Below are 14506 nucleotides of genomic sequence, written 5' to 3' on the forward strand. Positions count from 1 at the left end.
CCTACCTATTCATCCAAAAGCCATGCCCTAAAACATCAGTGGGGCATGTGAACGGCTTAAAATAGGAATGACTAAAATAGCCAGAGAATTAGATAACTTTGTAGCACTTGCATAGTGATTGTATTAATTATAGTAACACTTAACACTAATTCAAACAGGTAGAAGAGGGCAGAACTCACATTTTTTTCTGCCTACCTCACATGTCTTTGGATCAGAATTTGTGGAATTTGTTAAATGTGTTAACTATTTGAACAAGTCTCTATTTTGATAAAGGGAGGATGGACTCAAAATTGCTCAGAGGAATTTGAGGGAGAGGTAAGTGTTCAGGGATGGCATACGAGTAATGGAATATTGTAGAACATGGTCCTTTTTAACTCAATGTAGGAAACAAAAAGAGAGTGTTCAAAGACCGTATATTTTGTTACTTTTTAAAAACCGATAAAAATAGATGACACTTCATAAAAAAAAAAGAAGAAGGATAATGTATGATTATCTTTATTTTCATATTTGGAAAACGGAGTGTCACCATAGCAATGACCACAAACTTCCAGGAAGAACTTTTTTTAGAATTCCCTGGACATTATCTTGAATAAAGGTGATGTTTTTCTGCTGCCACAGTGCTATGTGGGCCGCTAAGATCATCTGATCCTTGCAGCCAGTCTATCCCCGGAGATTCTGACCAGTGACCCTGAAGCTGACTTTCCCTGGTTGATCTGGGCATAATGAACCAAATGTCCCTCCATGCTATAAAACTCTACCACTCTGACTTTTCAGGTGTTAAAATTGTATTTTAAAAAGTATATCCAGGGGCGCCTGGGTGGCTCAGTCGGTTTGAGCGTCCGACTTCGGCTCAGGTCATGATCTCGCGGTCTGTGAGTTCGAGCCCCGCGTCGGGCTCTGTGCTGACAGCTCAGAGCCTGGAGCCTGCTTTGGATTCTGTGTCTCCCTCTCTCTCTGCCCCTCCCCCGTTCATGCTCTCTCTCTCTCTCTCTCTCTCTCTCTCTGTCAAAAATAAATAAACATTTAAAAAAAAAAAAAAAGTACATCCATAGGGATATACTCACCGAAGGGGATTTTAGAGTGTTGTTGACGATGGCAGCTGAGTCGGCCATTTGATCTGTACCAGGAGCCACATCAGCTGTGAGTACATTTCTGTGTGAGTGTGCAGATTCTGGAACCAGCCTGCATGGGCCCAAGTACTGGCTCCTATACTTCCCGGTCATATGACTGGCTGTGCGCCCTCCTATCAGTAAAATAAAGATTTTATGTTCCTCACACATGTATGTATGTATGTACATATGTGTGTACGTCACAGGGTCGTTGTGAGGTTAAAATGACTCTTCGAAGGGTGCCTGGCACCTGGTAAATGGCATAATAAGTGTTAGGAATGTATTACTATCCTTACTACTTATGTAAAGTACGCGAAATATACAAGGCACTTTTGGGGGCTACAAATGCCTAGGCATGTACTTGGAGGTATATACCTTAACAATAATTCCTTTTAGAATCCTGGAAGTGTTAATTTCTCACCAGTGCAATTTCTCTTCCTTTCTCTTTGTAACTACCTTCCACCAAACAGCTTTTTCTTCAACGTTTTTTATTTATTTTTGGGACAGAGAGAGACAGAGCATGAACGGGGGAGGGGCAGAGAGCGAGGGAGACACAGAATCGGAAACAGGCTCCAAGCTCCGAGCCATCAGCCCAGAGCCCGACGCGGGGCTCGAACTCACGGACCGCGAGATCGTGACCTGGCTGAAGTCGGACGCTTAACCGACTGCGCCACCCAGGCGCCCCATCAAACAGCTTTTTCTTAATCCCTGCCCCCCTACTTGTTTTAAATGTGCAAATAATCCCTCTTCTTCTATCACAGTTTATTGAATTCTACTTTGGGATGTTTCCTTCTTATACTCTCTCACAAATCTCCCGAAACCCTCTTATTTTTTTTTTTTTCACACTTCCAAGTCTATTTTATTTTTAATCACCCAAGCAATATGCAAAGTGGCTGATAGAACGTAGAGCCATGCTGTTGACAAGCTAAATCAAAATGAAGGGGGTGAGTGGCACCAGGCGACTGTCCAGGTCTGGGCCCAGGGGCCCAGGTTTCTTCTGGTTTCAAAGTTCTATGTCTGCCATTTCAGATTTAGACTGATATTTACTACCTATCTTCAACCTGGTATGGCTTAGACTAGAGGATTTTAGATCGATTACCACTTAATCCTTACAAAACTTACAAAATCCTTACAAAAGCTCTTTGAAGGTAGGTATTCCTCCCATCTTACAGAGAAGTAAAAGCAAAAGTAGAGAGGTAAATGATCTGCTCAAGGCCACATAGCTAGAAAGTAGAGAGCTAGAGATATATTCTTTTTTTTAATGTTTTTTTTATTATCGTTTATTTTTGAAGGAAAGAGAGACAGAGCATGAGCAGGGGAGGAGCAGAGAGAGGAGACATAGAATTTGAAGCAGGCTCCAGGCTCTGAGCTGTCAGCACAGAGCCCAACCCGGGGCTCGAACTCATGAACTGTGAGATCATGACCTGAGTCGAAGTCGGACGCTCAACCGACTGAGCCACCCAGGCGCCCCCGAACCCATATATTCTTACTCCAAGCTCCATTTTCTTCCCACTGCTCATAATCCCTCCCATACAAAACAGTGTAAATAGAATAATAGACAGATTCTATCCATATCATGCCCTTGAAACTTTCTGAAAGATCCATCCAGAATTCCATACATGTTTTTATTTTTTATTTTATTAAAAAATTTTAAAAAAAATATTTATTTTGGGGAGAGAGAGACAGAGCGTGAGCAGGGGGAGGGGCAGAGAGAGAGGGAGACACAGAACTTGAAGCAGGTTTCAGGCTCTGAGCTGTCAGCACAGAGCCTGATGTGGGGCTTGAACTCATGAAACACAAGATCATGACCTGAGCCAAAGTCAGACGCCCAAACGACTGAGCCACCCAGGCGCCCCCCATAGAAGTTTTTAAATAGTTCTTCATCCTTCTCTAAAGCTTTTTCTCCAGTAGTCCCACCTATCCATCTATCCATCCATCCATTGATCTAATCATACATCCATTTATGCACCCGATTATGTGTTCATCCCTCCATCTATCCTTCCATCCATCCATCCATCCATCCCCCTATTCTTTTATTAATTATTTACTTTGTTTCAGGCATTGCAATAAGTTCTGAGGAAATCTCTATCTTTAAGGAGTTCTCAGCTTAGAGAAGAGGACACAACATGTCAATTATAAATCGTAATATAATGTGGTGAATGCTAATACATCAAGGTATTTGGAGGTGTTCTAGAAATGAGGAGAGGTGGGGAGGGAATTTATGACTTTTCATAGGGCATATTTTCAAACTGTAGTCCTTGGCAATTTAGAAGGTCAATAGAGGAACCACCTGAAGCTATGTGCAAAAGCTTTTCACAGGGCTTTGTGACCAAGGGAGCAGAGAGGCACCAAAGGAGTTTGAGGCCCCACAGAGGAGTTTTAACTGTGTTAATATTTGAGCTGATCAAAAGTTTGGCAGGAATCAGAAGGGGAGGAAGACATTCCAGGCAGGATAAACCAGGAGTAAAAAACAACATGCAAATAATTTACTAGGACTCTAACCTAGGGTACCAATGAGGAAGTAGCAGGAGACAAAGCACGTAGGATGGCTGGTTGGGGTTCAAACAAAGAAAGGAACAGGGCGCGAGGCCAAGACTGAATCCTTAAGGACATTAAAAACGCTCTCCAAAGCGGTACTACAGTTCATTGTAAAATTTATTCTCTAGTGGCATTAAACAAAATGATAAAAGCTCTTGCTGTCCATTTCCAGAAACTTGTCACAAATCCTCACTACTTGTGGCTAAATCTGCATTCAGGGGTTGAGCTGGGAGCCAAACTTGTTTCTGGGGGATAATGTGTTCTGAATTCCAAACGATGGCTTACGAAACTTCCAGAGAGAAGTGAGGCCGTGAGTTGGCTTGGTGGCACGGCCCCTTAGTGACATGTCTCGTGTTCAAATACGGGCCAGGGAAAGGGGATACAATCATTTGTTTATTTTGTTACTCAAAAAGTAGCAGAGAGCTTTTGGGAGGTGGGTATCACTTATGGTAATGGTAGTTAAATTTATGATACGGGTTTCACCCTGGAAGTGTCTGCCACATTGCTTTTCTTTTCTTCCCAAACCTCTGGGGTTGAGATTAAGTAGGTTAGTTAAATTAAGATATATATATATATATATATATATATATATATATATATATATATAGTTATCTCCCAAAGAGGAAGCTGGTCTCTCAACTAGAACCGTTTCTATAGATTTCAAGGCTCATTTGCCAGTCTCCTTAAATAGGACAGAAGAGATGTTTCTAAGCCTAATAATTCCCCTTTCTGTCCGAGTTGATCAATACATCTTTTTGGATGCTCTAGCACAAAAACCCAAATGTGCTTCCTTTTCTAAAAGGAAGCCTCTGTCTTGCTGGGATTAAGAGGGCATAGTCCCATGACACAGTTCGCAGTCAATTTCTGGCATCTGAAAAACCTTCCCTCTTTCAAGAACTGTGGGCGACCAGTCAAGAGGGAACAGGATTTTGGCATTTGTACAGAAAATCTTACCTGCCAACTGGGCTGCTCTTAACGTATTGTTTCTGAAACCAGGGGAAGCGCGTGTAACAAGGGCGGGCTTTGTACTGTCAGAACATTTGTGATGGGCCTGTCTGCACGGAGTGGAAGCGAAAGATGGCCAGCTGTGTTTGTTCCTTCTCTCCCATACCAGCTTTCCTCGGATTCCTGAACAATCTCCCAGGACACGATTGTTACCTCTCAAGACTCATATTTCAGACTTCCTTACTTTGCTAGTACCATAACCACGGAATCAGGCATTTTACATGCGTTTGTTCTGACCGCCACACGAACACTTTTCTCTCAATTACCCAGGGCCTCCTGGTCACTACTTTGGGCATAAATCTTACCAAAAAGATGGGTGGAAATTTAACGAGGTGCACTAGGTCGGTATGTTCAGACTGACACTTCTTCTAGGATTCCTTTTCATAATTCTCTTTTCATTCAACAGGTACGTATCAGGTATCAACTGTACTAGACACTGTCCTGAGGTTCTCAGAGAAGATGGTAAGGGGAATAGACTTCTGGAAGTAACCCACGAGGCCCCCACTCCCCAAAGCCTAGTCCAGAATCCGAGAAGGAGCCAGAAGGAGCCAGGCTGGAGGGCTCAGCATCTGTGCCTCAAGCTTCTGGGCCCTCAGATCCTTCCTTGTTCATAACCACTCTATGCTTCTCTTTCCTTTCATCATCTTTAATGGACAAGTCTAACCTCCTTTCTAATTAAAAAGAAAAAGCATGGGCATCTGGGTGACACAGTTGCTTAAGCAACCGGCTCTGCATTGTAGCTCAGGTCATGATCTTACGGTTTGTGAGACTGAGCCCCGCATTGGGCTCCACGCTCTTAGCTTGGGATTCTCTCTCTCTTCTTCTCTCTCTTTCTCTCTGCCCCTCCCCCTCTCGTGCTTGCTCTCTTTCTCAAAAAATAAATAAATAAACTTAAAAAAAATAAATAAATAAAAAGGAAAAGCACGAGGCACCGATGTGGCTCAGTCAGTTAAGCATCTGACTCTTGAGGTTTCGCCTCAGGTCACGATCTCATGGTTCGTGAGTTCGAGCCCCGGGTGGGTGTCCTCGCTGATAGCGTGAAGCCTGCTTCGGATGCTCTCTCCCTCTCCCTCTGCCCCTATCCCCCAACTCACACACTCTCTCCGAATAAATAAATTTTTAAAAAAGGGAAGCACTTCCCAGAATAATAATATACTGCTTTAACAGAGAAGACCAAAACAAAGCTAAGACTTCAGTAGGATATTAAATGCTACACAGTTACTCAGATGGTCCCTGTCCCCTGAGGCTTATAGTACGGGATACATAGTTATATCCTACATTCTTAGCACGAATGCACATCTTTTAAAATAATTTCACAGATAAGCAGAGGTTGGAAAAGTGCTGGTTTTTCAGCAGTAACAACTTCTTGGCTTACAAAACCGTGTTAGAGTCTCAGTGTGGGGGGAAACTTTTATATAAATATCTGCATAATTATAGGAATATATCTTCTCATATAAGTGATAAGTCCCCAAAACGGCAAAACCTGGCAGAAGAATTCCGAAGCAGCACAACCTTCCGAGCCTCTTGGGATTCTGAGCAATCCGTTAGTAGCCCTGACAGTCCCAGACAAGGGTTACTTGTCACCTATTAGCTACCATAGTCCCCTTCCGAATATTCCTGCCTAAACGTCCGAAGGACGCTTCTGCACAGAAACACCATTCTAAAAAATTTGAAAATGGATATCTACGTACCCTGCGGTCCTGATCCTCCATGAAGGGAGCTGCTGTGTAGCTATCAGGCCATACGTTCGAATGTTCTCTGACTTCCTTTCTGACTCAGATCGAATGAATCCGCAGCACTGATGTAAGGCTCTTAATGGGAATCTGTTTTCAATTCAGGGCAGATGTGGGACACTCTTGTAGCCCTAGGGATTATCAACTTTAAAACAAATCGCCTTCAGGATGATAAGTCAAGAGGCAGTAACTGCTTCCTGAGGCCTCCTCGGGGTTCCTTCCAAATGCTTAACATATAACACAATAACTATGGCGCAGAAAGGTTTACTCTTGAGCTGCTCAGACTTTGAAACAAAGTTTGCAAAAATGATCCTCTGAAACGAAGCGTGGAAATATTTGTAGAACTTTTATAGAGAAATCCAGATATTTTAATAACATACAAAAGTGATCAAAATGTCCTTGTACCACCCCCACCCCCCAAAAAAAACCTATCTTAGCACTGTGTTCGGTTCATTGAATATAGCTTTTCCACACGCTGAAATTAAATTGTTCTGGTTCAGAATTTTCTTGGCTCAAGGAAAGGAAAGGGAGGATTATTCCAAGACTTCCACAGAGAAACATCCAGAAAGCAATTTAACACGATAAGTCTAATGTTCTAGAATTAGAGTTCACGCGGCACGAACTGCCTGCATATTGGAACACCCTTTGTTCTGAGACCACTCTGTAGGGTTGGTCCACACAGGCCAAGATTTTAGACTCAAAAAAACACAGCTGGGGTTTAGTATAGTTTAACCCGACTTAATAACCCTGAAAAGAAGTTAAAAAAAAAACAACACTAACTTATAAGAAATCTAAAAGAAAATTTTAAGATTAAAGAAAAATTTTTTTAATGTTTATTTAGTTTTGACAGAGAGCGAGAGAGCACAAGTGGGGGAGGGGCAGAGAGAGAGGGTGACACAGAATCCGAAGCAGGTTGCAGGCTCCAGACTCCGAGCTGTCAGCACAGAGCCCGACGTGGGGCTTGAACTCGTGAACTGCAAGATCACGACCTGAGCCAAAGTCAGACGCTCAGCTGACTGAGCCACCCAGGCGCCCCTAAGATTTTTAAATACAACTTGCCTTTTAATTAAACAAGTTTTCCATAGAACTTTAAAATATGAAAAGTAAGTGTGCCTGCATTTCCCCATAAAGCACACACAGATAAGTTTAGGTCTAAGGAGCATTAGCAAGGCATCAGGAAATAGTCACCTGAAGTTATGTATTGAGAAAACACAGTCAAGTCTTTAATATGAGAGTGACATAACAGAGCTACGTGGTAAAATACTAGGTCCCCCGCCAATGAACAGTAGGGCTCCTGTTTCTCTCATCTTCCTGGGGAAAGAGGAATTAAACTTCCAAGAGTTTACACATGTGCTAAATAATCAGTAAGCAGTGTTACGAGGGGTGTTCAGAGTTCTGGATGGGATGTCAAGGGACCTGTCCCCGGATCTCTTTAACCGGAGGGGCTCTGGGCAAGCCACGGCCCAGGCCACAGTTTCTTCGTAAAGTGGCTGAATTAGGGAGGTGGTTTCTAAAATACACACCTCACATACCAGTAACGATGCATTAACCAAGACTGGGCAGAGCAGAGGTAAAGGTCTTGCTGTTGTTTTCGTTTTCAAGGGTAATTCCCACTAGCCAGACGTCTCAGACAAAATTTGTTTTCCGCCTTGAAGCATATATTTGTATTTATGGCAAAGGCAAGTCTTAGCTAAAAAGTTGGAACTGAAGGGTCAAGAAGCCGACTGCCTGATACAAATCAGACACTTAGTGTTTTGTTTTGGTTTTCTTTTTGGTTTCACAGGCTTCTCTGGAAACAACCACCTAAGTGAAACTCCAGAATTCTGATCCTCTTCATGGGCATCAACTGGGTACTGAGCACGTTCATTATGATGCGTCAATTAAAAAAATGAAATGGGTAAGAGAAGTCAGATGTGAGTGACCCGTGGGTAAATGTTGCTAGGCGGGCCGGGCGGGGATACCTGGCGTACAGGGTAGAGAGTGTGAGGTGACGGGGGAATATGGAATTGAGTTGTGAGGTCCAAGTTCAAGGTCCAGGGCTGCTACTGAGGACCCCTGTGGCCTCGCCTCACTTCTCTTTTCTAACCCTTGTTTCCTCGCCTATACAAGGAAGGCATCGGTCTCTGCATCCTTTTACCTGCCTAAGTAATCCAAGGAGAAATTCTGCCCCACGGGATGTCACTTTTGTTTTGGAGTTTGACTCTCAGGAGCACTGAAGCTAAGACTACAGAATCAGAAGTTCTGTGTACATTGGATGACAACCGTAGATCAGGCAGAGATCTAGGCCAGTTAACCTGTGCTATTTTCTTTCTCACAACCGTGGGAGATACCTGTTTACCCGCAGAAAAGAACTCAGGTATACCAGCAGTAATAATAAAAATTAAGGTTTTCTTTCCACAGGTCAGTTTTTATGTCTCAGCTGTGATTTGATGGCATATGAACATTTTTAACTTTTAACTTTAATTTAATTTGATTTTTTTAAAAGTTTGTCTAGTTACCGTGAGAGTGACAGCGACACAGGGAGTGGAGGAGGGGTGGAGAGAGAGGGAGACAGAGAATCCCAGGGTTTGAACTCCCCACACCCAGAGATCATGACCGGAGCAGAAACCAAGAGTCGGATGTCTAAGTGAACCACCCAGGTGCCCCAGCTACGATTTGATCGTCTACGAACATTGTTTAAAAAGCCACGTATGACATTGCTGTTGTGCGTTGGATTGTGTCCCCTCCAAATTCCTCTGTTGAAGGTCTAACCCCAGTACCTCTGAACGTGATCTTATTTGGAGGTAGGATCTTTTACGGAGGTAATTAAATTAAAATGAGGTCATTAGGGTGGGCGCTAATCTGACTCTAGAAAGGGGAAATTTGGACAGAGACACACGCATACAGGGAGAACACTGTGCGAACAGAAAGCTAGCCATCTACAAGCCAAGGAGAGAAGCCTGGAACAGATTCCCCCTCCCAGCCCTCAGAAGGAAGAAACCCTCCAACACCTGGTAGCTTCCGCCCCTGCGAGACCATACTTTTCTGTCGTTTAAGTCGCTCATCTGTGGCACTTGGGGATAGCAGCTCTAGCAGAGTAACACGATTGGCATCTTCCGAACAATGATTGTGCATTATGCCTTATATCCTACTGTGTATCAAACACTTACATAAACAAATCAAGGCATTTTCGACGCGAAAAACGTGAGAGCTGGCCAAATGGGCACTGGGAATGGGCTGACAGTGGGGAAACGGCCCTTAGCTGCAATACAGTTATAGTTTTGTGTTTTGTTTAAGTTTACGTATATAAATACGTTTGAGAGAGACAGAGACGGCGTGAGCGGGGGAGGGGCAGAGAGAGAAGGAGACAGAGAATCCCAGGCAGGCTCCGCACTCTTCGTGCAGAGCCCGACAGGGGCCCGGAACTCATGAACCATGAGATCACTACCTGAGCCATTTAGGTGCCCTGTGTAGTTTTAAAAGAAATTCGTATCTCTCTGCTCACTGGCCAACTTCCTCCCCACCGAATCCAACACACAATATAACAGAAATGATTCAACAAAGCACCCAAAACACAAACCAGTGTAAAAACCTAAAGAAGCTGGAGATGGGGAGGGCACACACTTAGGAAGACCCGTGGCCCCCCTCTCTGTCTGGGTATCATACACGCCGACTCGGCACAAGAGTTGGGGTCACGTCTCCACCCGCCATGCCACGCCAAGCACGTGTAATACACCCCTCTTAGTAATTGGAAGAACTTTCCCCCAAATACAAGCAAATGCAGCAACAACATGCCGTTATTTCATATCACAAAAAAGTTAGGCTACATTGATTCTCCCTATGAAAGCACTTTTTTCAGAAATGAGAGATGCTATGGAATGGAATGGTGAATGCACATTAAAATAAGCACTGATTACTTGGAGCAAATTGATATCGTTTCCAAAGATAAAACCCAGACTCAATCCAGCATCATTTTTTCCCAAATGCCTTATCTGGCAAAGTTGAGAAGTGAGTAAATTTTACAAAGCCATTTTAAAGGAATGCAAACGTTCTGAACTTAGAAATATTCATTAAAATCAATCTCCATTATCTTTTTTCTTAACAAGCTTAGAATTAAACACAGTCTCTAAGTACTGACAGTATTTATGGCTCACCCAAAGCCCAGACAAAGGCTGGACTCAAACAGTGCAAGGAATAGGAAGGAAGAAAGCTTGAGTTAACTACGTAGGCCAGGCAAGTGGATGTGGCCTCAGCGAAAACGGGATTCTGCAAGACTTAACTTTTCAAAGACAGTGCTAGAATGTTCAGTGAAACTGATAGACCAGTGGTTCCGGCAGAATTTGATGCTTTCAAAATAGTGAGGGGGAGTGGAAATGTTCTTGCCATGCACAGAGTTGAGCAGAGTTTTGCAACTTGGATATCAGCAGTTAATTAATTTTTTTCCTTCATATTTGCCATAGTAGCTTGTCTGTATGTTATTTACATTAAATCTGATCTACCTAGCTTCCCCAGGAGAGTTAAAAGTAATAACGTAGGCTTTACAGAGCTATGCAATATATCCTTTTTGTAGGGGACAAAATAAAAATTTAGTTACGTCCACCCCATTTCCATCCTGCACACCAAAACTTGAGCTTATTACCTTATTTCACAATATTCAAACATTTATTCTTAAATGGAAGCCTTCTTCTTTCGATGCATTTCTTGTGATCGTAAGTTGTTTAATCAAGAAAAATTCTGAAACACTGAAAATCTTATCCATCAGTCAAGATTTCCTGAAACTCTAGAAAGGGGCTGGTGAGGAGTCTGGCAGTAAGAGAGCTATCAGTCGTATTATTTATTGTTCACATACTTGGTTAACACACATTCGCCTTTCGTTCAAGGGATTCATAAAGTTTCACATGGTTTAGAGATGAATCAAGTATGAAGACTTTAAACAATATTCCTTCCAACTCTCAGACTCTGATTCAACACAGTATTTCTCATAATTGCCTGCTGAGAAGAGACAGCTAGGGGTAATTGTTGAAAATACAGACTCCCATGGGGCGCCCGGGTGGCTTAGTCGGTTAAGGGTCTCACTCTTGATTTCAGCTCAGGTCAGGATCACACGGTTCTTGAGATCAAGCCCAGCATGGGACTCTGCTGTCAGCAGGGAGCATGCTTGGGATTCTCCCTCTCCCCCTCTTTCTGTGCCCATCCCTGCTCTCTCTCTCTCTCTCAAGAAAAAAAAAAAAAAAAAAAAAGGAAAAGAAAAGAAAATACAGACACCCAGTCCCTTCTCTTGGAAGCTGATTCTGTAGGAATGAGGAATGGAGGGACTCTGGGCTCCTTATCACTGTACAAGTCTGAGAAATACTTTATCCTCTGACTCTTAACCTTGGCTGGATATTGGAATTGCTTTTGGAGAGAAAAAATAGTACTGAGCCTGGGTCTCTCTCCTACAGATTCCAGCTTTAGTAGTCTAGGGTATGGCCTGAGCCTTTGGATTTTTAGAAGCTTCCAGTTGATTCTAATGTGCATGCAAGGTTGAGAATGATCTGATTGAACTGACAGTCAATTAAGTGAAACATGTGAGAGCAATATTTAACATTTCCGTTAAGATATTCAAAGTACATCATTTGAATGCTTGTCAATGTGTTGAGAAGGGAAGAATGGACATTATCTTTCTTTTACAGAGCAGCAAACAAAAACTCAGAAGGGGTGAAGTGGCTGGATAGAGGTCTTACTCGAAGCAGAATGACAGGATTGGTAGGCTATTTCTGAGGTATTCTATTACCTTACCTATGTTTCTTTGCTCCTCGCTGGCTCCCAGCTGTGCCAGCCTCCCTTTAAAAACAAACCAAAACAAGGCTTTTGGTTGCCAAAGCTTCTCTTACTTGAGCATTTTTATTAATGATAATACTGATAACCACCACAGCAGTGGTTAGCATCAGATCTTTTCTACACATGGTGCTAAGTGCTCTGCATGCATTATCTTAATTGCCTCAAAGACTTCCTGAGGTACGTTATCCTCCCTATGTTACAGGTGAGGAAACTGAGGCTTAGAGAGTAAGTAACTCGCCAACGTCACATTCCTACGCAATACTCTTCTTGTCCTTGAAGTCAACCAAATTTCAGCAAGGGTCAGAGAGGAAAGAATCTGATAAAGTAAGTCAGAGAAAGCTATTATGGATATGATACGATAGTCATATCCATATTATGGATATGATATGATATCCATATGGATATGGATATGATAGTCGTATCTAGAAAGCTAAAGTTGTAGCCTTCGTGCATTGTATTGCCACTCCTAACATGGGGAGTCAATCTTTTAAAAAAATTCCAGAGCCAGCCATCCAAAAACATGAGTATCTAGCACTTGATGAGTTCACTTGGAGAAATCATGAATTGTTAATCCTTATTTTATTTCTGGAAATGTTATTTCTCTTTTTATGTAAAGACTATTTGGAGATCGGATCACTTTGACCAAAGTGTGCAATATCCAAACTTAGTTTGTACAGAAAAAAATTATGCCTTTACCACCTAGCTGGTCTCATTGCTAAAAGTGTTAGTTTATTTATTTATTTAATTTAATTTTAGTTTTTTACAACTTTCTTAAATTATTTATTGTTTCATTTACATCCAACTTAGCACATGGTGCCACAATGATTTCAGGAGTAAATTCCTTAGTGCCCCTTACCCATTTAGTCCATCCCTCCTCCCACAACCCTTCCAGTAACGTTTGTTCTACATATTTAAGAGTTTCTTATGTTTTGTCCCCTGTTTTTATATTATTTTTGCTTCCCTTCCCTTATGTTCATCTGTTTTGTATCTTTAAAGTCCTCATATGAGTGAAGTCATATGATATTTGTCTTTCTCTGACTAATTTCACTTAGCACAATACCCTGTAGTTCCATCCACGTAGTTGCAAATGGCAAGATTTCATTCTTTTTGATTGCCAAGTAATACTCCATTGTATCTATATACCACATCCTCTTTATCCATTCATCCATCGATGGACATTTGGGCTCTTTCCATACTTTGGCTATTCTCGCTACCTTCCTGCTTTGTCTATGCCTAAGGTAACCCTGCCTTCTCACAGTCATAGTACAGTCATAGTACACTGATTTGGCATCAGAAGGCTTGGGTCTGGGTCCAAAACACCTTTTTTTTCTTTTTTAGCTTTGGGGTCTTGAGCCAGTTGCATCCAGATGTGGCTTAATGTTCTGAGAGAATCAGACCCAGTTGGAACATTAATAAACATTCTCATATCTATTTTTTAATGTTTATTTACTTTTGAGAGACAGAGAGAGAGAGAGAATCTGAAGCAGGCTCCAGGCTCAGAGCTGTCAGCACAGAGCCCGACATAGGGCTCAAACTCACAAACGGCGAGATCATGACCTGAGCTGAAGTTGGACGCCCAGCTGACTGAGACACCTAGGTGCCCCAGAAATTAGCTACAATTTTATGATGCCACAAAGGAGAGAAAGATGTAAAAAAAGAGAATCTATTCCTCTGATTGTGAAGACTATACTCTGGTGTGGGAATCCTAGCTGACTTCGTAAAATGTGAGGTTATGTAAAGATCGAGGGGGAATTATTTTTTTATGTATACTACAAAGAGAATAAGTCTAGTGAGTCAACCAACAGAAGCTTAGCCTATCCATCACCTTGTATATAAATCTCGATTTAGTCAACAAATATTAACTGAGCACTTACTCTGAGCTGGACACGGGGACTACAATGACCCTCCTGAAATGTCTCTGAGGTGGGGGAAAATGGTTGGTTCACTTAAGAAACTGGAAAATCAAGTATCATTGGTGTGTGGAGAACACAGGAGCGGGGGTAGGATCTGAGGCCATGAAACCCTTCAGGGGCCAGGTCATACAGTCCTCTTGGGGGATGATAATGAGTATGGATTTTAAGTCCAATAGGAAGTCATGAGGAATTTGAGGCAGAGAAGCAGAATGATCTGATTCGTGCCTTCATGTAATTCCTATTGTGTGTGGAGAAGGGATATTGTAGACAGTGATAACCTTTCTCTTCCCAAGCAATCCTTGTGAAAAAAACAGAGCTTATGAAGCAATCTGCCCATGTTTTTAAAGTAATCCTCCATGGGCATAATCCTTTATATTTTTGTAGAAAGAGTAGCTCTTACATTCTCAAT

General features: G+C 42.3%; 1 protein-coding gene across 3 annotated transcripts in view; it reads right to left on the reverse strand.

Annotated features, from left to right (window-relative positions):
* The window catches only part of SASH1 (SAM and SH3 domain containing 1), a 334045-nt gene that overhangs the window by 251828 nt on the left and 67711 nt on the right, over positions 1–14506 (reverse strand). Inside the window, exon 1 of one of the 3 annotated variants that reach the window (XM_019424976.2) lies at positions 6344–6467. The exons of the other annotated variants lie outside the window; for them this stretch is intronic. Coding sequence (XP_019280521.2) covers positions 6344–6364 — 21 coding nt within the window. The 5' untranslated portion in view covers positions 6365–6467. Of the gene's footprint in view, positions 1–6343; positions 6468–14506 lie in introns of those variants that run through there. 3 annotated transcript variants of the gene reach the window in all.

This window comes from Panthera pardus, unplaced genomic scaffold (assembly GCF_024362965.1).
Source record: "Panthera pardus isolate Hobbes unplaced genomic scaffold, ASM2436296v1 HiC_scaffold_17, whole genome shotgun sequence".
In the NCBI taxonomy this organism is placed as follows: Eukaryota; Metazoa; Chordata; class Mammalia; order Carnivora; family Felidae; genus Panthera; species Panthera pardus.